At 41.4% G+C, this 25699-nt stretch overlaps 1 protein-coding gene across 1 annotated transcript in view; it reads right to left on the bottom strand.

Annotated features, from left to right (window-relative positions):
• Nucleotides 1-25699, bottom strand: part of nploc4 (NPL4 homolog, ubiquitin recognition factor) — a 63855-nt gene that overhangs the window by 26921 nt on the left and 11235 nt on the right. Inside the window, exons 2-8 of the mRNA XM_060940237.1 lie at nucleotides 19607-19687; nucleotides 10934-11043; nucleotides 8784-8990; nucleotides 8603-8651; nucleotides 8292-8386; nucleotides 3054-3177; nucleotides 1398-1577 (exon numbers count right to left, since the gene is read on the bottom strand). Of these exons, the coding sequence (XP_060796220.1) occupies nucleotides 1398-1577; nucleotides 3054-3177; nucleotides 8292-8386; nucleotides 8603-8651; nucleotides 8784-8990; nucleotides 10934-11043; nucleotides 19607-19687 (846 nt within the window). The remainder of the gene's footprint in view (nucleotides 1-1397; nucleotides 1578-3053; nucleotides 3178-8291; nucleotides 8387-8602; nucleotides 8652-8783; nucleotides 8991-10933; nucleotides 11044-19606; nucleotides 19688-25699) is intronic.

The following is a 25699-nucleotide window of genomic DNA, read 5'->3' as shown; positions in this document are numbered from 1 at the left end:
TTATAATGCAAATGTAACACTGCCATGCCAGGACCATAACCGTGCACTTGAATGCTGCATGCCTCACTTGAAGCAGACAAATAATTAATAATTAGCCTGAAGCAAATGAATAATCCCCAGGCGCTGTAGCATACCTGCCGACTGCTCTGGGTGTGTGGGTGTGTGTGTGTGCGCTCACTGCGTGCGCATGTGTGTGTTCACTAGGGCTGTAACGATATGCGTATCGAAATCGAGATACGCAGAGCCACGATCCGTATCGCGATACAAGAAGGCAGAATCGCGGTACACCCTTTCAAACTTCTCCTCAGCCCAAAAACAGAGGCGCTTCCAAACTTCAATTTATGAATACTTTACTTTTTATTTAAATTACATTTTAAACTTACGTAAATTACTTTTTTTTTTAATATCTATTAGTAAGTCGTTTTTTCGCCGACCTGCGACAATCTTCTGCGAGTCACGCAATGTCCACACTCGCCACTGGCAGAGCATTCATTCATTCATTCATTCTGGTTGCGATGCGGGGAGCGAATCTGTAAACAAGCAGCTCATTGGCTGGCTAGGTGTGCCACAAGCCAATCACAATCACTTGACCGGAAAGGCATGCAGTGTTGCCAGATTGGGCAGGTTTAGGTGCTTTTTGGCTGGTTTTGAACATATTTTGGGGTGGAAAACGTTAGTAATATCTGGCAACACTGAAGGCATGTCTGCTTGGGCGGAAGCCTTCTGCGGCAGTTACATTTTGACACGCGAGCAATGTTTCACCATAAAAATTCCGTAATTTCCATCTGTTTTCCGCGATCACAGAAAATCATTGGCCCTATGAGAGTGAGACAGTGAGAGAGCCACCCCCCCAAAAAAAAAATCTTAACGGATTTACACGATTTGGAAAAATGACTTTTTCAGAACCGAAAAAAACAGAGCTTCCGGCTCAACAGTATTATTTTGAGAAATAAAACAATCTTTGGATATACATTTGTTCATTTTTGCATACATATTACTCATTCTCTGCAGTGGTCTGAATTATTTGTTATTAAATAGTTAATGTAAGTAAGTAAGTAAATGTTAATAAGTCAAATTTACTACTTTAAAAAAACATTTTTTAAAAAATCGTGGGCGTATCGAATCGTGGGTCAAAAATCGCGATACGAATCGAATCGTGAGTTGGGTGTATCGTTACAGCCCTAGTGTTCACTGCTTCAGATAGGTTAAATGCAGAAGACGAATGTCACTGTGCTTCAGTGTACGTGTGATAAATAAAGGCTTCTTCTTCTAATTATCAAGCCAGATACAACAGCTATGATAGTACGTGACTGACAGAGGCATTATTTGCTTGCATCGTGCTACCCGAACAATAGCTTTAACCGCCTTCTTTAAAACTTTCCTATTAAAGCATTCACCTGTGGTGGTTCGTAAATGGCGGCCACCTCAGCACGGATTCCCAGAGGAATGTCTTTATGCTCTGTGTAGCGGCCGTACAGATAGCCCATCCGCTGACTTCCCGTCTTCCTCCAGAAGTCCAAGAAACGGTCTGCGATGGTGTGGTTCTCAAACATGATATTATCCACGTGTCTGTATTTCTGTAATGGAGAGATGTGGGTTTTTTTTCAAGGCTCTCCCATAGCTCCATACTTGTACAGTAAACGTTATAGGTGCCAAGCTACGCAACACTTCAATGGGCTCCTTTTCACTCTCTAAGCCACAGTTAAGTCAAGTTGTTTCTGTAGGAAGTAAGGTATTAGGCAGAGACCCGTCCACCCGTAAATTTGACGGGCGATTGCCGATTTCAACGGGCAAGTATACACACAGACGGATACTGAAACGGACGATAATGCCGAAAATTTTCGCACATGAATACTCCCACATGTCATCCGATAAATCCAGTTATGTTCCGCCCACACACGGACTGGCCATCGGGAGTAGCGGGAGTTTTCCCGGTGGGCCGGTGGTTCAGCGTGGGCCAGCGGAGAAAAAAAAAAAACAGTTGCGCGCTGGCCTTTAATATGATAAGCAATGTTAACAGTTTCTTTAACAAACTGTTAACATTGCTTATTACAGTTGCGCACTGGCCTTTAATATGATAAGCAATGTTAACAGTTTGTTAAAGAAACTGTTAACATTGCTTATCATATTAAAGGCCAGCGCGCAACTGTTTTTTTTTTTTCTCCGCTGGCCCACACTGAACCACCGGCCCACTGGGAAAACTCCCGCTACTCCCGATGGCCAGTCCGTGTGTGGTTCCGCCATCATTTACAAATCGTAAGAAACACAGTTTAATACGAAAAATACTGAAAACTTGAAATGAAAAATCAGAATATTTCATCGTTTCCGCCATTTTGGCCCGCACTGAATCTTGTAACATGCGGACTGAATAAATCGCGAATTCTGATTGGTCGAAAATTGCCAAACACCCTGCGTTGTAGTTTCCTCTTTCTTGGCGGGAGAACCGCATTTTTTTTTGCTGACTCACTCTTCTGGATCAAGATGAATCCCAACAAACGCCCCAAATTGAATGTGACAAAAACTGATTCGTTTTTCCACAAAAAGACAGAAAAGGTATGTGTGATACATTGATTAACAAGGGGGTTTCATTGGGGTATGGTAAAATAGAATACTGTTGGGTTTTTTTTTTTTATTAAATACTGTAACTAGATCAAAAGATTATATACAATTCATTGTTGTTTATTTTCTTTTCACTTTTGTTACCAAATCAAACACCATACATACATCTGATACATTCAGGAGTGAAACTGAAAAAAATACAAAGTAAAAATATGCAATATTTCTGATCAAAAATTACACGCCATTTCACCCTGAAAATGTCCTAGAATGCAGGAAATGAAGTCTAAATTTCAAAAATTTTCTGGGGGGGCATGCCCCCAGACCCCCCTAGAGGGACTTCGCGCCTGCGGCGCTCGTCTTCGCACCTGCGGCGCTTATCAGGATTATATAAAATATTATTTTTGACTGGTAAATTTCTTTTTCTGCCTAATACCCTAGTAGGAAGGTTTCCTCCAGAGCTGCTCAGACTTTAAGACCATGATGCTTTACAGTACCTGTCTGTTGAGGGTGATAGCACTGGGCTGGCACTTGGTGCAGATGCCCTCAGGCCAGGGCAAATGGCCCTCACAGCCTGACTTGATCTTACAGCTAATGTTCTCCAATGCTGCAAACTTGCCTCTGAGAAGGAAAAAAGAGAATGAAGGTGTATTCGGTAAAGTCAGATTAGTCTCTCTAATATCTGCCCATAAGAACTACGATGGCTCTTTGGGTATGTTAAAAAAAACAACAACGCTTGTTTAGCTGGCACCAGAGCCGATAAAGACACTTCTCCTACGAACTGCACTGCCGATTTACTGTGCCAGATGGGCGTCAGAATCTGCACAAGTTTGTGTTGTAAAGCCACGCGATCTTACTACAGCTTGATTGGATTACGTTACCTTGAACACAGCATGGACAGCAGATGTTACCGCCACAGACTTCCACACCCTTAAAGGTCCCATGGCATGAAATTTTCACTTTCTGTGGTTTTTTTAACGTTAAAATGAGTTCCTCTGACCTTCTTAAAGTGCCATTCCACCATTGGATGTATTCTTTGGCATAAAATACAATATATTTTATGACATGACTAGACAGAGAAATCTTTTAGCTTCAAAATATCAAACATAATTTTTTGACAACGACAAGTATATTAATTTTGCGACCAAAGTCACCTACCCTTTTAATTTCCGCGCGGTAGTGAAACGTGATGTCATCGGCAGGTTCCCCTTCTTGTGTACCACGTCACGTGTGACGTGGCACAGATTATCAGCAATGGCGGATAGAACGCGATTTCCACTTGTCGATTGCTGTGCCGATATTCACCATCGACCGTCTCCTTTGGGCCTCACTTGCTATTTTCCTTCGCTTCTTTTCCGAAGCTGACAATCGCGTTCTATCCGCCATTGCTGATGATCTGTGCCACGTCACACGTGACGTGGTACACAAGAAGGGGAACCTGCCGGTGACATCACGTTTCACTACCGCGCGGAAATTAAAAGGGTAGGTGACTTTGGTCGCAAAATTCATATACTTGTCGTTGTCAAAAAATTATGTTTGATATATCATTTTGAAGCTAAAAGATTTCTCTGTCTAGTCACGTTGTCATAAAATATATTGCATTTTATGCCAAAAAAATACATCCAATGGTGGAATGGCACTTTAAGTCACCCCAGTGGCTAGAAATGTCATAATGTGTAAACCAAACTATGCCCACCCTTTGTCAACATTTGAGAATGGCGCGTCAAAATGGCGCGTTGATAGGCTCTTCCCTTTACTACGTCAGCGAGGGAGATGATCCCCACGCCCCCCCTCTGGATTCCCACCCACTGTATGGATTGCCCGCCCAGCTCAAAAGTTGCCACCATAGATACGTCACTTCAATTTTGTAGTGAGGAGACCATAGAGGACACAACAACATGGCACCACCTAAGCGAGCGAAACATGGAAATTGCGCTGTACATGGATGTGACAACACAGAAAAGAGTCTGTTTTTACTGCCGACGGGAGAGCCCCTGAAGACGCAGTGGCTTAATTTTATTTACTCCAATAATACGCCGTCGAGTCTACCTAAGATCGTGTATGTTTGTCGGAAGCATTTTCCTGATGAATGTTTCCACAACTTGGGACAGTACAGGGCAGGTTTTGCACATCAACTGTCACTGAAGCCTGGGTCCGTACCAAGCATCCCTGCCGCATCAGCCACAAACACCGAACAAGTAAGTGTATAACTGTTAAGTCGTTTTGCCGTGTTTTAAAATCGGTGCGTTAGCCTTGCAATGGCTACATTAGCTGTGCAGCTAACCGCTTCCTGCAGTTAGCCAGGTGCTCTGTGCTACAAAACCAAAAAGCATGCAGCAGGCTCTGTTAAACTGAGTTTAGTCTGGAAATTGACTGTAACTTATGAGCTTATGTTTGACTATTGCTCCGCAATGCATGTCTTCTGTTGGATAAGCGATATGTTGCTGTAGTTGCTGCTTCTATCCTCTTTGGTTATGGAGTGCGTGTTCAAGCCTAGGGTATTATACGTTCATAAACTACCACTCCGAACACTCTCACTCATGCCCGCAGCTTGGTCAAGCCCCTCCCCCTCCCCCCATGGCCCGCCCCCACCCTCTACCCTTCCCCGCCTCCATGCTTCTCATTAGCAAAACGACGCACTGGGAAAAGGGCTGAAATGGGGCTTTCTCCCAGGAGGCTATATCTACGTGCCGAGGGTTCATTTTGAGAAAGGCTGCGGATATAACATCCGGAAACCTCCACGAGCCCGTTTAAAGCATCAACAAACCACCATGCCATGGGCCCTTTAAAGTGCATATTCTGACCAATTTCGGGGTTTTTTTTAATATGAAAGCATGTCCCTTTACACACTCATCCAGAAGGGTAATTTTGCACAAGGCCATCTGTCTACAGCAGAAAAAAATAAAATAACAAAACACGTCTGGAAAAATCCCAAGGGAGTCTGGATCCAGATTCGTGACGTTATCTGTGGAAGCACCAGCAGGCTGCGCGAGCTTTGCACGGTTTCAGTGCACAGCCTGTGTAGACCAAGCGCTCCCATTTCTCTCTCATTGTCCGGTCTTTTGGAAAACGATGAGTGCTAATCCCATCAAGATTGGTGTTGCTACACCCTCCTACGATACATCTGTTAACCATTTTAATAATTACGCGATAACGTTGAAGAAATTTGCAGAAAACCACCAGGTCGTTTTCTCATAAACAAACCAGCGCTGATGTAGGATTCAGAAGGAGGTGTCCCGCACGCGACGTCACGAAAATCAGTGTTTCCCGGGAAATCCAAATGCCAGGTTTTTTCAGAGGCGGACCAATTCGCCTCAAATGGCTTGATTTCAACTGAATTTTTCTGGTATTGCGCAATGACCAAAGTTTAATATAAAATAGGAGAATTACATTGATCTTGCTCCTGAATTTACCCGTGATATGCCTTTTAAAGACACGCATCTGTTTTCAAGTTTGTGTAATCCAGAGGTGAACCGTTACTATTAGAGCTGAGCCTTCAGCTCAGCCAAAACTTAGCCAAACACACCAAAAAAGCAACAGGGCAAAGGATTAGCGGCAGGCTGCCAGGTCGCTCCGTTGTGTGTTGTTGCCGCTGTTGATTTTAAACATAACTAAGTAAATGATACAGGGAAATTAATACTTAAGTCTGAGTGAAAAATACTGTAGCAAGCGTGCAGCGTGGAAGAAGAGTCTGGAGACAGAAATCTTCGGTCGTTAGCCTGTGCTACTTTTTCTCAATAGCACTCGCTTGACTGCTTTATTAGCATTTGCTAACACTACTGATGAACGCTACACTGGCTGGAAGGCGACTTCACTGCTGCGCTGACTCGTGGTTAATCTCACGTTGGCCTTCAAGAAGGCCTAGGGCGATAAATTTTTGGTCCCTCCTACTATAAAACAAAATCTGTTTATTCATCTGTCACTTCCTACACACACATACTGTATATACACACACACTGCCATGGCCTTCGGTCCCTAGTCTGGCTAACGCGACAAAGCTCTCCGAGCTATTGGTCTGGCCAAGATATTAAGCCCAACCGTTTCCCAGAGCCCGTGGTTGACCCGCCTCCCTGAAATGCCTCAGTTTGCTACTGGTCGAAGCCAGAAAAGGCTGTGACGAAGCTTAAACCAATCACATCACTCTTTCCTCTGACGTATGCGACGCGACGGGGCTAACTGGTAGATTAAACTCTTACCGAAGCCGGTCGGGAGCAAGGCGAAAACGTCCTTCCTTTCAATAAATACCTCCAGGGCTGCTCTTTGCTCCGTTTTTAATGAGAACTTCCCATTGAATGCTTTCAGTACAGCATCTATGCGTAATAGATGCGGAAGCGTGAATGAAGCGCTTCCGGCATAGATTCTGTAAACAATCTATGGCTTCCGGTTGCAGTTCTACTACGTCACTGCCTTGAACACGCCTCTACCCAGGGCCGTTGGAGATGCTCAAAGTTGATTGGTTCCCGATTTTTCGGGAGCTTGGAAGAGCTGTAGATAGCTTGCCTGGCCAGACTAAGCTCGCAACAGGCCCTCGTGTTGCGTCACGCTTAGGATGGGCGGGCCCAGGCTATTCGGTCCCAGCAATGAAGTCCTAACCAATGAGTGAGCAGCTCTAAACTCTTCTCAGCCTAGAGACAACAAACAATCTGATTGGATAATTCTCTTTTAATGTGTTTTCAGGACAGTAACCCTTTCATTTCTGAAGCAAATTTGATAGAAAGTGAGGCCAAATTAGAATAAGAAGAGAATAATTATCATGAAATGATGAAAGAAGGAAAGAAATTAAATACGTAATCTGAAATGCTAATATGTTTGGGCCTTCTCTGAAGGCCTAGAAGGCCCTGATGGTTCCTCTCTGGTGTAATCATTAGTTCATGAACACAAGCCTGAGCTTGGTCTGTCTTTTGGTCTTGCTTTGCTTTAAAAATATGAACCCCCCCCCAAGTTACATGCTCTTGACCTTGTTTCATGATATTATCTTTTCCAGGATCATGTTCAAGTTGGTTCATGCCTTTGAACTGCTCCGCATTTGTATCTGCCTCCAGCGTGCCTTTCCTGACAGGAAGTGTATTCAAACACAAACAAGCATTCCGAAACGGAAGTCAATTTTCCCAAATAGGTTTTATCAGTAACTCAATACACTTTTGCAGAGACAATGGCTTAAACCATTGTGTGTGTGTGTTTTTTTTTTTTAAATCATGCTCTACATATCTCTCATCTCATTATCTCTAGCCGCTTTATCCTTCTACAGGGTCGCAGGCAAGCTGGAGCCTATCCCAGCTGACTACGGGCGAAAGGCGGGGTACACCCTGGACAAGTCGCCAGGTCATCACAGGGCTGACACATAGACACAGACAACCATTCACACTCACACTCACGGTCAATTTAGCGTCACCAGTTAACCTAACCTGCATGTCTTTGGACTGTGGGGGAAACCGGAGCACCCGGAGGAAACCCACGCGGACACGGGGAGAACATGCAAACTCCGCACAGAAAGGCCCTCGCCGGCCCCGGGGCTCGAACCCAGGACCTTCTTGCTGTGAGGCGACAGCGCTAACCACTACACCACCGTGCCGCCGCTCTACATATCTTTCAGGTTAATTGGACAAGTAAGGAATAAAAAAAAAAAAAAAAGGGAGTTATGCACCTTGAAAGCAGAACTTCCAGAAGCCCTGAATTATTAATATTTTTATATATAAACATCATAATTATAGTCAAAACCTTCAAAGAACACTCACTTGTCTGCTCCACCGGTCAGTTTGCGGATGTAGGCGTGGAACGACATGTGTTTTACAGGTGGATCGAGATGATTCAGGTAGTCTTCATCAAAAGGCTGTCAAAGATGTACATATATTTAAAAAAAAAAATTATACTATATGAGAACACCACATTTGCATTTTTAACAAAGAGGTTACATTCTGACACCTTTGTCATTTACAGGATATCATTTTCTTTGTATTTGTTTTTTTAAAACGCCATGACTCAAGTGTGAAATACTTCCCAACAATCATTTGAAGAAAGCCAAGAACTCTCACATCCATGTTCTTACCTCTAAAGGTACACAGTGAACACATTTCCCCATGGGACCGTGCCGGCATCTAAAAATACACACACACGTGTACAATTTCAACCACTGAGCGAAACCTATACTGCGCGCACACGCTGAGAACATAAAAGTAACCCAGAAAAAAAAAAAGAAAGAAAGCTCAGAAAGCAGAAGGCTGACTCACAGCTGGGGATCTCGGTTTCTATATATCTTGCCATCCTGCTTGGCCAGATACTGATCAATCTCATCCTCTTGGATTTGTGGTGCCGAGTGTGAACGGGACAAGGAGGATGAGGAGGAAGAAGAGAGAGAAGAGTGAGGCTGTGCTGTGTCCATGTTCTCACTGGAGGGACCGGCTGATGACGGGAAGAGAAAAAGCATGTCTCCATGCCTGGAAAGGAAAAGTGAATGGAAATGTAACGAGAGAGAAAAATGGACAGAATAAATCATTTTTAAAAAATCTTAAAAGCACAGAAAAGCAGAATGGGGCTATAATGGTGCTGGAGTGGAAATTTTCACTTCTTTTTAGATGATAAATAAATATTAAATATAATATTCTGGGGAAAAAGCATTAAAAAAATATCATGTCCAATAAAAGCCATCTTAACATACAGTGAGAGTAAAAAGTATTTGATCCCTTGATGATTTTGTTGGTTTGCCCACTAATAAAGACATGATCATTCTCTACTTTTAATGGTAAATGTATTCTAACATGGAGAGACAGAATATCAAAACGAAAATCCAGAAAATAACTTTAAAGAATATATATTAATTGATTTGTATTTCACTGAGGGAAATAAGTATTTGATCCCCTAGTATGCATTAGGAGTTCTGGCTTTCACAGACCAGTTAGACGCTCCCAATCAACCCGTTACCTGAATTGAAGACGCCTGTTCTAACTAATCACCTGTATGAAAGACACCTGTTCACAGAATCAGACAGATTCCAAACCCTCCAACATGGGTAAGACCAAAGAACTCTCTCAGGACCTCAGAGACAGGATTGTTAACCTGCACAAATCTGGAATGGGCTACAAAAACATTAGCAAGATGCTGGGTATTAAAGTAACAACCATTGGTGCAATTGCGAGAAAATTTAAGAAGTATAACGTGACCATCAATAGACCTCGGTCTGGTGCTCCACAGAAGATTTCACCTCGTGGGGTGGCAATGATCATGAGAACTGTGAGAAATCGGCCTGCAACCACATAGCGGGAGTTAGTGAATGACCTCAAGGCAGCTGGGACCACAGTCGCCAGGAAAACAACTGGCAACACTTTGCGCCGCAATGGATTAAAATCCTGCAGTGCCCGAAAGGTACCCCTGCTTAAGAAGGCACATGTGGAGGCCCACCTAAAGTATGCCAATGATCACCTCAAAGATGTACAAAGTGATTGGGAGAAGGTTCTGTTGTCAGACGAGACCAAAATTGAGCTATTTGGCCTAAACTCTACTCGTCATGTGTGGAGGAAGAAAAATGCTGCCTATGACCCCAGGAACACTGTGCCCACCGTCAAGCATGGAGGTGGAAGCATTATGTTTTGGGGGTGTTTCTCTGCCAAGGGCACAGGAAGTTGAAAATGGGCCGTGGTTGGGTGTTCCAACATGACAACGACCTGAAGCATACAGCAAAGGCAACAAAGGAGTGGCTCAAGAAGAACCACATTAAGGTCATGGAGTGGCCCAGCCAGTCTCCGGACCTCAATCCAATCGAAAATCTATGGAGGGAGTTGAAGGTCCGAGTTACCAAGCGACAGCCCACCAACCTTAATGATTTAGAGAGGATCTGCAAAGAAGAGTGGGCCAAAATTCCCCCTGATATGTGTGCTAACCTTGTGGTTAACTACAACAAACGTCTGTCTGCTGTGCTTGCAAACAAAGGCTTTGCCACCAAGTAGCTATGAAGTGCTTTTGGCTAGAGGGATCAAATACTTATTTCCCTCAATGAAATACAAATCAATTAAAATATATTCTTTCAAGTTATTTTCTGGATTTTTGTTTTGATATTCTGTCTCTCCATGTTAGAATACATCTACCATTAAAAGTATAGAATGATCATGTCTTTATTAGTGGGCAAACCAACAAAATCAGCAAGGGATCAAATACTTTTTACTCTCACTGTACATACATTATAAAAAAATAAAAAGATCGGACTGAATTATAGAGAGGATTATACGGTTTAATCTGTGCATGGATAAAATAACCATGTCTAACTGTGCTTGGGCTTTGTGCAAAATCAGCCATTATAGTGCACTTACAGTAGCTTCAGACTGGACAGCTAATTAAATTGTTTGTGATAAAATACTGATGGTTCATAATGTACATGTAGACTTACTTGATTTTAAGCAGACTAAGGGTCTTGTTCTGAGAGACAATCTCGCCTGTCTTATTGCGGTTCAGGTAGACAGAAAACCCATTCGAGTTGAAACCAAACTCTTTAGCAACCTTTCGGGGGGGGGGGGGGGGGGGACGGACAGAAGAAGAAAAATGCAGTCTATCCTGTTTGTTCATTTAAAACAGAAAACAAGCATGGAGTTCAAAAACAAGACATTTTTAATTAAAAAAAAAAAAAGTCACAAAACCACCCTGTCTGGTTTACAAATTCAAAACGCCAAATCACTAGATTAAAGGAGGAAAGCAGGAAATAAAGGCTACGCTGCTTAGACTGAGTGAAATAGTGAGAAAGAACAAACAAGGGGGGGGGAATAATAATAAAAAAATAATCACTGCAGCGGCTTGGCAATAATCCCGGCGCTGCAGCTCAGTCAGCACAACCCACACAGATGCATACTCACCACAGGAATTACAATAGATATTATGAAACAACCCATAAGCTGGAGTTTCACAGCTCTGACAATTCAGCAAATCAAAAAACAAAAAGCCATACACCAGAAGCTGACTGCTTAAAGGAGAACTGAAGTCATTTTTAAACTTGCTTTATTTCTTAATTAACGTGTTATTCAATTACGTTTTCGGTTTTCGTAACCTTATATCGTGACTCGTATTGGCAACTAATTGCAATTAAATATTATACTTATCGGCCTATTCGGTTTTTAGCCGCGTTGAATTTGGTTCGTTTGGTCCACGGCAGGCGTCGCTTATCCGCGCGATCTTCACGAGACTTGTGCGAGACTTCGAAACATCAAGTGTCAGTGCCGCCATTTTGAAAACTGTTTCCCCAAATGAAATATTGCACAAAAACGAGTTTAAATGACGATTACTGCCGACTTTTTTCAAACTTTCCTGATCGCTATCAAAACAAACAAAACTTCCGGCTTGATTATGTCAGCGTTCGAAAGGCGGCGCGCGCGTCTTTTGACAATCCCTGTGTCAGAAATTGCTCCCTACTCACTATATCGGGCAGTATATAATGGGGACGCCATTTTGTAGTGCTGTCTACGCTGAAAGAAATCAAATTCAAAGTCTCAAATTTGATTTAATAAAAGGCAGCAGCAAAGAAGAAAGTATTCAGCCTTGATTTTGAAAAACTGAAAGCTGCAGGTACTTTGTATTGATTAATGTGGGAAATACGCTCAGTATAATATGGATTTATCACAAAAACACATGCATGGATTTATTATTTTGAAAACCCACCAGCCGACTGATCTGGCACGTTTTAATTGTGCGACAATAATGACGTAAATACCAGCGTGAAGGAGTAGTGTCCGAAAGCGTTTTTTTCCCCTCTATGTAGTAATTCCTTATATACAGTATGGAGTAGGGAGTAGTGAACGAGTGAGCGATTTCGGACACAGGGAATGCTGGCAGATGTCGGTCGCTTTGATTTCCGCTGTACGTTTTACTTCCATCCTACGATGTCTCGCACAGGTCTCAACGAATCTCGTTTACGGCCGTTGCTTTGACATATGGACTGATATATTACAGAGCATATTTCAAACACTCATAACTTGCTATAGCAGCGACAAAATAGCGATCAAACATGCATTCCGATATTTAATAAAATGAGAGAAATAGAATTTTGATTAAAAAAAAAAAATTTGCCTTCAGTTCCCCTTTAATCCGAAATTAAATTTTGAATATTTTCAGGATGATCTCGCATAGAATTGGTCAATGAACGAAGCAAGCCACAAGATTAGCCGTGATTTCCACGTGGCCTGGCAAAAGACTTAAAAGGACATTAAAGGATCAATTGTAATGCAATTGTGTGATCTCACAGAGAACAGAGCTCTGGATCGACGACAGAACCAAGTGCACTCCGCAATAAACGTAGATGTGCTGCAAGATCACGTTTAACCCAGGCAGATTTCATTAGGAAAGCATCGAGCCCAAGGCCATCACTTCAAACTTGAGCTTTATATTATAAAGTCTAATATCTGGAGTTTAAAATAGACCAGGTGTGCAAGAACGTCTTTAGATGAGACACTGCATCGCATCACTCAGCCCATCTCCACTTTTATTGGAATAACAGAACATGATCTCTTTATTGATCTGCAGATTCGCTCGCTCTCCACAGCAGTGCATGAATCTTTAATTAGACCCTGCAAAGCTGCTGCTGCTTCTTCTTCTTCCTCCGAGATGCATTTACTCATACAAACACAAGGAGACTTAATCTAGCATATTAGTTACAATACAAATGAGCTCACACTGTGCTGTACTTAAATGTGACAGCTGATCTTCATCCATGCAAATTACATTTAACTGGAAGCCGCAGAGAGAAATCAGCATTCAACTAACCGTGTGACTGTGTGTGTCTGACAATTCTCACTGCTTGCTGCAACAAATATTAATCTATCCCAAAACAACGACTACACCGCATATATAATATTATTCTATCCACATTCACTGCATATGAGCAATCGTGTGCTCTGACTGGCTACTCTACGACTAGGATATCAGCTCACATATCATGAGTAGAGAAAAACAAAATGGCGGAGCGTGTTGCTGAACCAACTGAGGACGAAATAAAAACTACACGAAAACAAAACCCTCAAAAAATACAAAATGGAAAAAAAAAAAAAATCTATGTGTTATTTACCAGCTGGGAGGTCCGTATCGTGAAATACCGTGACCGAGGTCTTGAAAGTACTGAGCGAGGCCCTCTGGCCCGAGGTCACGGTATTTTACCATACGGACCGACATTAAGCTGGTAAATAATATATTTTTTTTTTCTTTACCAAATTCTAACAGAAAACGAGAGCGCCCGAAAGCGAAAACCGAGCCGAGGCGAGCCGCCATTTTGAATCCTCATTCACGGCTCTAATGCAAATGGCTTCCTCCTCGGTATACAAGTGCACTTCCATGGCAGGAAAAAAAAAACCCCTACATTTTGCCGCCTATGTAGTCCCCTATTTATACAAGCAGGAGTCATTCGGGATTCAGCCCTGTTTTTGCTCGGCGTTAGCAAGTTAGAGGTTTTTAGCTTTCTCCTGAAATGTTTTCTTTTATTTCTTCTTCCTCAGGGTAGTAAAACTCGCTTTTGCTGTGAACACTGTCGTTATCGCTATCCATGCTGTAAAATTAATGCTATTCTCCTGAGAAATGCTGGCAAAAATTTATAAGATTTTTAATAATCTTATAAATAAATCTTATTAAAAAAAAAATGTTGACAAAAATTGCTACAATGTTTGTTGTTGTGAACAAGCGAGTCGCCAAAGGTCCATAAGCGGGGTCCGTATCATAGGATACGGACCCGCTCGCCAGCCAATCAGAGCGCAGGATTTGGAACGCGAAAAAAATAATTGATAGTAAGAACGAATCTTTTTTTTTTTTTCAAGAAATTATTATAGCAGCATTTTTCACAAATTGCTAGTCATTTTGCCCGTTTGTTTAATTTTTTTTTTTTAGACTGGTTCAAAAGCTCACAGAAGTTTGAAAATTACATCACTGAAACGTCCAAGAAAGAATTAAATGTCTAAAGCTATGCTATACCTCGGCATGACAGCACTTTCGACAAAAAACAACACTAACCCTGTGTCCAAAATCGCTCCCTACTCACTATATAGTGAGGACGCCATTTTGTAGTGCTGTCCGAAACCTTAGTGAGGATTATTTACACCCTATATAGTGCACTCAAAGTATCCCACAATGCACGAAAAGTAGTGTAAAACTGATGGTCACTAACCAAAGCAATATATCCCATCATGCATTGCGGTTGCACTGAAAGAAATCAAATTAAAAGTCTCAAATTTGATTTAATAAAAGGCAGCGGCAAAGAAGAAAGTATTCAGCCTTGATTTAAAAGAACTGAAAGATGCAGGTACTTTGTATTGATTAATGTGGGAAATACGCTCAGTATAATATGGATTTATCACAAAAATACATGCATGTGTTTATTATTTTGAAAACTCACCAGCCGACTGATCTGGCACGTTTTAATTGTGCGACAGTAATGACGTAAATACCAGCGCGACGGACTAGTGTCTGAAAGCATTTTTTCATTTTACCAATGAGCTCACCATACAGTGGTGCTTGAAAGTTTGTGAACCCTTTAGAATTTTCTATATTTCTGCATAAATATGACCTAAAACATCATCAGATTTTCACACAAGTCCTAAAAGTAGATAAAGAGAACCCAGTTAAACACATGAGACAAAAATATTATACTTGGTAATTTATTTATTGAGGAAAATGAGCCAATATTACATATCTGTGAGTGGCAAAAGTATGTGAACCTTTGCTTTCAGTATCTGCTGTGACCCCCTTGTGCAGCAATAACTGCAACTAAACGTTCCCGGTAACTGTTGATCAGTCCTGCACACCGGCTTGGAGGAATTTTAGCCCGTTCCTCCGTACAGAACAGCTTCAACTCTGGGATGTTGGTGGGTTTCCTCACATGAACTGCTCGCTTCAGGTCCTTCCACAACATTTCGATTGGATTAAGGTCAGGACTTTGACTTGGCCATTCCAAAACATTAACTTTATTCTTCTTTAACCATTCTTTGGTAGAACGACTTGTGTGCTTAGGGTCGTTGTTTTGCTGCATGACCCACCTTCTCTTGAGATTCAGTTCATGGACAGATGTCCTGACATTTTCCTTTAGAATTTGCTGGTATAATTCAAAATTCATTGTTCCATCAATGATGGCAAGCCGTCCTGGCCCAGATGCAGCAAAACAGGTCCAAACCATGATACTATCACCAACATGTTTCACAGATGGGATAAGGTTCTTATGCTGGAATGCAGTGTTTTCCTTTCTCCAAACATAATGCTTCTCATTTAAACCAGAAAGTTCTATTTTGGTCTCATCCATCCACAAAACATTTTTCCAATAGCCTTCTGGCTTGTTCATGTGATCTTTTGCAAACTGCAGACAAGCAGCAGTGTTCTTTTTGGAGAGCAGTGGCTTTCTCCTTGCAACCCTGCCATGCACACCATTGTTGTTCAGTGTTCTCCTAATGTTCGTGGACTCACGAACATTAGCCAATGTGAGAGAGGCCTTCAGTTGCTTAGAAGTTACCCTGGGGTCCTTTGTGACCTCGCCGACTATTACACGTCTTGCTCTTGGAGTGATCTTTGTTGGTCGCCCACTCCTGGGGAGGGTAACAATGGTCTTGAATTTCCTTCATTTGTACACAATCTGTCTGACTGTGGATTGGTGGAGTCCAAACTCTTTAGAGATGGTTTTGTAACCTTTTCCAGCCTGATGAGCATCAACAACGCTTTTTCTGAGGTCCTCAGAAATCTCCTTTGTTTGTGCCATGATACACTTCCACAAACGTGTTGAGAAGATCAGACTTTGATCGATCCCTGTTCTTTAAATAAAACAGGGTGCCCACTCACACCTGATTGTCATCCCATTGATTGAAAACACCTGACTCTAATTGCACCTTCAAATCAACTGCTAATCCTAAAGGTTCACATACTTTTGCCATTCACAGATATGTAATATTGGATCATTTTCCTCAATAAATAAATGACCAAGTATAATATTTTTGTCTCATTTGTTTAACTGGGTTCTCTTGATCTACTTTTAGGACTTGTGTGAAAATCTGATGATGTTTTAGATCATATTTATGCAGAAATAGAGAAAATTCTAAAGGGTTCACAAACTTTCAAGCACCACTGTATAGTCCTCTACACAGTAATTCCTTAGATCGGGAGTCGGAAGTAGTGAACGAGTGAGCGATTTCGGACACAGGGTAAAGTCAATTCGTGCAGCCATCGATAGGTTTTTAAGAAGTCCGCTTCAGCGGAAATGATTTTGTCGGACGTTTTGCATAAACTTTTTATTTATTGAATTGGGGGTGGGTGGGAGCCGTTTGTCAAAATCCAGCGAACGTGGATAGAATAAAACAGTTATTCCACTCAATCTCGTCGTACATGGCTTATAACCTACCCGGAGCTACGTGCCTCGTCGGCTATCAGCTCATGTACGACTTGATTTAGTGGAATAATTGTGAAATATTTAATAAAGATGAAGTCGTCATCGAGAACAGACTAATGAGCTGTGTGGGACTGTTCTGCTTCAGTGCTGCATTTTTCAGAACTGTGCACTTGTTGTCTCATAACAAGTGAGCTGATCATATTACAGAGCGAGGGGGCGAGCAAATCCTCTTTGTTAGCAAGCCTCACTGGGAGTGCGTGGACGCAACAGCATGCCATGAAGTCCCTTGCTAAGATACGTTTTTTTTTGTGTTTCTGTGACTCGGCTGTGCAGAGCTCAGAAAGCGGACCGAGTTCTCATCAATAAATCAGTAGTGAACATGGCTCCTGGAAGCACACAGGAGCTAAACTAAGCTCTCTGAGCTGCTGGAAATGTCAAGAGTGCTGTTCTCATAGCGACATCCAGTTAGACTAGGAGAATACTGACAAACAAGAGTAGAATAGTAAGAAAAATGATGATAAAATACAGTATAGTGTGATGTGAAGCAAAGTCCTGCAGGGATCTATGAAAATGCTGCAGCCGCTGCTTTCAGTGATATGTGGGACAATTCTGGAACAATCCACAATCAGGTCATGTAGCTGATAATGAACCATGAATGTCATGAACGTGCAGATAAGTAAAAAAGGTCCAAGCATTTCGGCATCCGATGCACATTAACACTTAGACTGCGTTCAGACTGCACCCTGAAACGACCCATATCCGATTTTTTTGCCCATATGCGACCTGTATCCGATTTGTTATTGACAATCTGAATGACACAGATCCGATTTTTTCACATGCGACCCAGGCCGTTTGGATATGTGGTCCTAAATCCGATGCATATCCGATATTTTCACATGCGACTGCAGTCTGACCGGACAGGTCGCATTCATGCGACCTACACGTCATCAACAAGAGACAAACGTCACTATTCTGCGTTGGCTAATCCCGCCGCTTTGGTGGAAAACAACAACATTTGTACAGTTTTCAGAATTTAAATAGACTTTTATAGAATTGATCAAGCTAATGGTGGATTTGGTAGGGACCTGGATGTTGATCTGTTAGCCTGATTAAATAAAACAGTTTCTATAACTGATTTATAACTTAAACCATCCTGTATTACAAGATTATAAGATTGTTCTGGAAATTTCCAGTAATTTGACACCTTCGGTCTCATTAGTCTGCTGCCCACATTAATCAGATTATTGTGTGAGTTCCTCCGCCACCGCCACAAAAACCACATCGCCAGGTCTCGCCTCATCTCCATAGCAAACTGCACTGGTGTTTCTGCACCTTGAGCCAGCGCTGAGAGAAGCTGCAGAATTCAGCTGGCTATAAACAATCTAAATAAATATTTATAAAAATGTAGAAAAAGTTTATTAATATGACAAAATAAATATGTGCAAATTATTAAGCCTGAATTAAGAGTTTGGTAATACAGCGTCCGTATCCCAAATGACTGCCTACTGAAGCTCGAGTGCACTATATAGAGTTTAAAAATCCATTACTTCCTAGTAACATGTAGTGCACTTATATAGAAATTAGAGAGACATTTAGGAGTCAACCCTCGTTACCAGGCTACACGTTTTCATTTCAGTTCAGAAACAAAAACACACACGAGACCTCACACTTTAACACTACCCAGATAATTAAACAAACCAAAAAAAAAAATCATTAAACTTGAAGAGTGCGCTTTTTTTTGTTTACGTATTACGTAGATGTGCTTATTACGTGTCAATTTGCGCATGCGGTACACTTTTGGGTCGTTTTCCGTTCATATTGGAGATCGCATACAAGTCTCATATAATTGGTAATGTGAACGGCCTGACAAAAAAATCGGATTTCACAACAAATCGGATATGGGTCGTTTCAGGTTGCAGTCTGAACGTAGTGTTATTTGACACCTACACTACCGTTCAAAAGTTTGGGGTCACTTTGAAATGTCCTTATTTTTGAAAGAAAAGCACTGTTCTTTTCAATGAAGATCACTTTAAACTAATCAGAAATCCACTCTATACATTGCTAATGTGGTAAATGACTATTCTAGCTGCAAATGTCTGGTTTTTGGTGCAATATCTCCATAGGTGTATAGAGGCCCATTTCCAGCAACTCTCACTCCAGTGTTCTAATGGTACAATGTGTTTGCTCATTGCCTCAGAAGGCTAATGGATGATTAGAAAACCCTTGTACAATCATGTTAGCACAGCTGAAAACAGTTGAGCTCTTTAGAGAAGCTATAAAACTGACCTTCCTTTGAGCAGATTGAGTTTCTGGAGCATCACATTTGTGGGGTCGATTAAATGCTCAAAATGGCCAGAAAAATGTCTTGACTAGATTTTCTATTCATTTTACACCTTATGGTGGTAAATAAAAGTGTGACTTTTCATGGAAAACACAAAATTGTCTGGGTGACCCCAAACTTTTGAACGGTAGTGTAATTCAAGACTTATTGCGCTCTTGCTCAGTCTGTCCTGTCAAAACGAACAGGAAAATCAGTGTGTTTTATTTCGATTATATTTACGAGTCATTATACAGACTATGAACGTGTGTTGTCGTTTTAGGGATTTCCTACAGAAGAGCACTGAAACTCAAAGAGAACAGAAATCAGTTCTAAGTATTGCCAGATCAGCTCTTCTGTGTTTTTAGTGCGTGTTGTGTGCATGCATGCGTATGTGTGATTCACACCTTCTTCAGAAAAGCTGCCGCAGTCTCACGCTTGGTTGAAGTGATTTTCTTCATCCCCTCTGGAGACTGGACACGAATGATCTAAGAGCAAATAAACACATCAGGTTATTAATTAAGTTTATTTGTATAGCGCTTTTAACAGACATTGTCGCAAAGCAACTTCACGGAAAATTTAAAACTTGAAACATGAGCTGATTTTATCCCTAATTTACCCCCGATGAGCAAACCTACCTTTCAGGTAATTTCACATTTATTTCAGACAGAATACTCCAACTGTTCTTATCACAACCTTCCAGCAAAACGTGATCGACCAGCTACAGGTGTAACAGTATATGTTCATGGCTTTCTTTTGCACTAACTGTGAATCAGCACATCGTGGATCACAGGTGACTGTTGTACAGTGGCGGCTCCTGAATTTTTTTTCAGGGGGGGCAATTTTCCCCCGTTATGTTTACACGGACCATAAATGTCCAGAGGACTGAAGTAAATTGACCTAGGTAGCAAATCAATTGGCCGAACTTGTTTTTCCCTAGTAAATTCAGATATCAATATAGACAATATCTCTTCTCTCCACTAGGTGGCAACACTGAACATGTTAAAGGTGGCAAACTAAGGTCGCCTAGTAAACTAGACCCACCCGCCTAGCGGCCAAAAATATTTTTGCCTACGAGTGGCAAATATTCACATTTAGTCTGGCTTGCCAGGCTAAAACTAAGGAAGATTCATTGTGAAGCCTTCAAAGCAAAACATTTGGCATCACAATCAAGTAATATTACATTACTCATTTATTTTCTCATATTTTTGCAGTATTCTATAATAAGTAGACACAAATTCTTAATTATAAACATATTCTAATTTCTTCATTCTAAAGAATGCAATTAAAGTGGCAGGATATAAATCCAAAACAAGTGTTTAAGTTTTGAAAAAGATGAAGAAAAGCATAACCATCAAACAAACATGTGCAGCTTAATTATGTGTTTTTTTTTATATGGAATTGCACCATTTTAACAACAAATAATTCTAAATAAATTCTGCAGTTTTTTTCCCCCAAGAATTCCTCCAGAAAGCCATGCCTTAAAAGGAAATTTAAAGTATTACAAGCATGTCAATGAACACAAAAGGCTTTAGTTATTTAGCTATATACAACCCTGATTCCAAAAAAGTTGGGACAAAGTACAAATTGTAAATAAAAACGGAATGCAATGATGTGGAAGTTTCAAAATTCCATATTTTATTCAGAATAGAACATAGAGGACATATCAAATGTTTAAACTGAGAAAATGTATCATTTAAAGAGAAAAATTAGGTGATTTTAAATTTCATGACAACAACACATCTCAAAAAAGTTGGGACAAGGCCATGTTTACCACTGTGAGACATCCCCTTTTCTCTTTACAACAGTCTGTAAACGTCTGGGGACTGAGGAGACAAGTTGCTCAAGTTTAGGGATAGGAATGTTAACCCATTCTTGTCTAATGTAGGATTCCAGTTGCTCAACTGTCTTAGGTCTTTTTTGTCGTATCTTCCGTTTTATGATGCGCCAAATGTTTTCTATGGGTGAAAGATCTGGACTGCAGGCTGGCCAGTTCAGTACCCGGACCCTTCTTCTACACAGCCATGATGCTGTAATTGATGCAGTATGTGGTTTGGCATTGTCATGTTGGAAAATGCAAGGTCTTCCCTGAAAGAGACGTCGTCTGGATGGGAGCATATGTTGCTCTAGAACCTGGATATACCTTTCAGCATTGATGGTGTCTTTCCAGATGTGTAAGCTGCCCATGCCACACGCACTAATGCAACCCCATACCATCAGAGATGCAGGCTTCTGAACTGAGTGCTGATAACAACTTGGGTCGTCCTTCTCCTCTTTAGTCCGAATGACACGGCGTCCCTGATTTCCATAAAGAACTTCACATTTTGATTCGTCTGACCACAGAACAGTTTTCCACTTTGCCACAGTCCATTTTAAATGAGCCTTGGCCCAGAGAAGACGTCTGCGCTTCTGGATCGTGTTTAGATACGGCTTCTTCTTTGAACTATAGAGTTTTAGCTGGCAACGGCAGATGGCACGGTGAATTGTGTTCACAGATAATGTTCTCTGGAAATATTCCTGAGCCCATTTTGTGATTTCCAATACAGAAGCATGCCTGTATGTGATGCAGTGCCGTCTAAGGGCCCGAAGATCACGGGCACCCAGTATGGTTTTCCGGCCTTGACCCTTACGCACAGAGATTCTTCCAGATTCTCTGAATCTTTTGATGATATTATGCACTGTAGATGATGATATGTTCAAACTCTTTGCAATTTTACACTGTCGAACTCCTTTCTGATATTGCTCCACTATTTGTCGGCACAGAATTAGGGGGATTGGTGATCCTCTTCCCATCTTTACTTCTGAGAGCCGCTGCCGCTCCAAGATGCTCTTTTTATACCCAGTCATGTTAATGACCTATTGCCAATTGACCTAATGAGTTGCAATTTGGTCCTCCAGCTGTTCCTTTTTTGTACCTTTAACTTTTCCAGCCTCTTATTGCTCCTGTCCCAACTTTTTTGAAATGTGTTGCTGTCATGAAATTTCAAATGAGCCAATATTTGGCATGAAATTTCAAAATGTCTCACTTTTGACATTTGATATGTTGTCTATGTTCTATTGTGAATACAATATCAGTTTTTGAGATTTGTAAATTATTGCATTCCGTTTTTATTTACAATTTGTACTTTGTCCCAACTTTTTTGGAATCGGGGTTGTACTAGGCTTGGGAAGATTCACCGATGCACATCGGAAAATCGATACGACCTGTTAAGATGCAGTTGCATCGATTTGCAAACGTCGCATCGGAAAAAACCGCACATAAACTCGAGATGCATCGTATCTAAACTGTCTGCATCGATATAAACCGATTAATAGCTTAATTTAATATATATAATGAATAAATTATAACATAACAGTTTAGAAAAGGGTCTGGTATTTCTGGGTTTCATCTCTCTATCTCTCTCCTACTCAAGTCTCGGCTCAAGTCTCGCGCGAATAGGCGGGTCCAACCTAGCTTTCGAATAGGATAGAGGCGGAAAGTCAGCCAGATAGCGGTTAACATGGAAAACAGACATTGTTCATTCAGTGGTGGGTTTCAAGTCTAACATATGGAAAGATTTCGGGTTCTACAAGCGAGGGGGAGAGCTGGACAAGACAACGGCCATATGTAAACTCTGCCGTTCCAGAGAGACCTGTAAGCACTTTATGTTGTACTTCCTGTGTTTCAAAATAAAAGGCACAGCTTTAATGCTTCAAGTGCCATAACTTGAACTACTCTGTATTCCATGGTGCACTTTTCTTCTGCATTGCATCGTATCGAATCGCATCGTATCGCACTGGACCGCATTGTATTAGAATTAAATCGTACTGTATCGCACCGTATCGCAGCATGCGGGAGAATCGTATCGCATCTTAGCACTGGCAATTTCATTAATCTTGAATGTATCGAATCGTTGGCAGTGTATCGAGATGCGTATCGTATCGCTTTGATTATGAAGATTCCTATCCCTACTATATACACACAAGGTTTTGTAGTCAGTGCAACTTGGCTTAACAAGTTGGAAAAAAGGTAAGGTGCTGCTGGCTCCAATGAACACATACTGTACAATATATAAAAACTGAAAATATGCTTAATTTACACCAAGTCAGAGAGAACTTGAGGCTACTGAAATATTCCAAGCATGGCAATGTTAAACTGCCATTGGTAAAACAAAAACATGGCAATGTTAAACTGCCATTGGTAAAACAACTGCCATTGGTAACACACACACACACAAAAACTTTTGCCTAGTAAATTCAAATATCCGATATCACTGTACCGTCTGCTGTGCTACTTCCAGGGTGGAAGAGAACGCAAGGGTAGCAAAAAAGAGCATTGACTACATCACAGCCAGCTAGCCAAGTTTTCCGGTGGTACCAGTTCTTGTTAAAACCTCTTGAGTAGGTCTTCTCCCCCTTCGTAGACACTTGCTTGATGTTTAAATTCGGTCTAGGAGGTCCTAGCTGTTTGATTGACGTTTTCTCCTCATTGGCACGACGACTAAAGGGAACTTCTTTCAGAGACGCTATCGTATTGTTGCACTCAACACTCGCCATCTTCTTCATAGAATGTTCACACATTTCCCGCGCAAGTTGCGTTTTCCAGCCCAAAATTATGTTCAAAACCCGCCAAAATGCACTTAAAACCACCCAATCTGGCAACACTTGCGCGGCGCAACAGGCGTATGACGTAAGCATGCTGCTCGTGCGAGCACATAAAACCTAATAGAAAACGCATTGGGAGCATGATTTTCGAAAAAAACTTACGTACCATTACTGTCAATGGGAGATTTTGGGGCAAATCTGAACCTGACAGAAATCGCACCAAAAGGGCTTGGCTACACCAGGCGCGACCTTAGCCTGATTGGACAATGACATTACTGTTGCCGTGGTAGTAGGAGTAGATTAAAAAAAAAAAAATCTCCCTCCGTTTGGGAGTGCGTCGCCCAAATCGCCCCTATTAACGAGCCACCAGTGCTGTTGTAAAAACTCAAGACAGCAACATGACTTGTAGTAGTATCGCAGTAACTGACGGAGATATCCATAGGCGCCAACAACCGGCGGTTTTCTCCTCCGACACAGGTACCCTGTGTCTAAAATCGATCCCTACTCAGTATATAGTGAGGATGCCATTTTGTAGTGCTGTCCGAAACCTTAGTGAGGATTATTTACACCCTATATAGTGCACTCAAAGTATCCCACAATGCACGAAAAGTAGTGTAAAACTGATGGTCACTAACCAAAGCAATATATCCCATCATGCATTGCGGTCGCGCTGAAAGAAATCAAATTAAAAGTCTCAAATTTGATTTAATAAAAGGCAGCGGCAAAGAAGAAAGCATTCAGCCTTGATTTAAAAGAACTGAAAGCTGCAGGTACTTTGTATTGATTAATGTGGGAAATACGCTCAGTATAATATGGATTTATCACGAAAATACATGCATGTGTTTATTATTTTGAAAACCAACCAGCTGACTGATCTGGCACGTTTTAATCGTGCGACAGTAATGACATAAATACCAGCGCGACGGACTAGTGTCTGAAAGCGTTTTTTCTTTTCATTTTTACCAATGAGCTCACTATATAGTCCTCTATACACCGGGAGCAGTGAACGAGTGAGCGATTTCAGACACAGAGATGGTCTGTGCTGGCTACTTGACCCCCCCCCCCAAAAAAAACCTTGCTTTTCAATGTTCAAGCGATTTGTATTGTCTCCGCTGCCCTTAATTTGCTGCAAATCCAATTATTCCACCACAAAATTGTCTTCGATTTGGATCCAACATGACCGGAAGCGACACCATTATTTTTTGATCGATTTTCACGCTCTGATTGGCTGAGCTGGACCACGTGACCATACCGTAGTGTATATAGATATGTTACACCATGTAGTTATGTTACAGAGCCAGGCAGCATATTACAGAGGGGAACTGAGAAAGTGCACACACACATCTGGAGGGAAATTTCATACATATTTTGCAAATATTTTACAGGGAAATGGTTCGTAATGTATTAGCTGAGAATGCACCAGAAGACATGCCCCCAGACCCTCTTAGCTTTAGCACGCCGTTGGTGCGCCGCGTTGCTCCAGAGCTGCCTACTACTTTTTTTTAGCTGGCTACTTCAGATTTTCCGGAGAACCCTGAACTGAAGAATTACGCTAAAGAGAAACTTAACTCGGGTGAATTCAGCCTTATCACTCCTCTACCCTTGACTGATTTACTTTATGACTTCCTTATTCCATCAAAGACATTTACTAAACTTTCCTCATGCTGAGAACATTACAGGCAAATAAAGCGTGAACGGCTGTCAAAAGTGACAAACAGACTCATTCCATCGCTTGGATTATCCATGCTAATTCAGAATACACACTACCGTTCAAAAGTTTGGGGTCACCCAGACAATTTTGTGTTTTCCATGAAAAGTCACACTTTTATTTCCCACCATAAGTTGTAAAACAAATAGAAAATATCGTCAAGACATTTTTCTGGCCATTTTGAGCATTTAATCGACCCCACAAATGT

The sequence above is a fragment of the Neoarius graeffei genome, chromosome 14, assembly GCF_027579695.1.
Source record: "Neoarius graeffei isolate fNeoGra1 chromosome 14, fNeoGra1.pri, whole genome shotgun sequence".
Lineage (NCBI taxonomy): Eukaryota > Metazoa > Chordata > Actinopteri > Siluriformes > Ariidae > Neoarius > Neoarius graeffei.
Note: the sequence above shows the minus strand (reverse complement) of the source record. Positions and strands in the feature narration are given on the sequence as shown.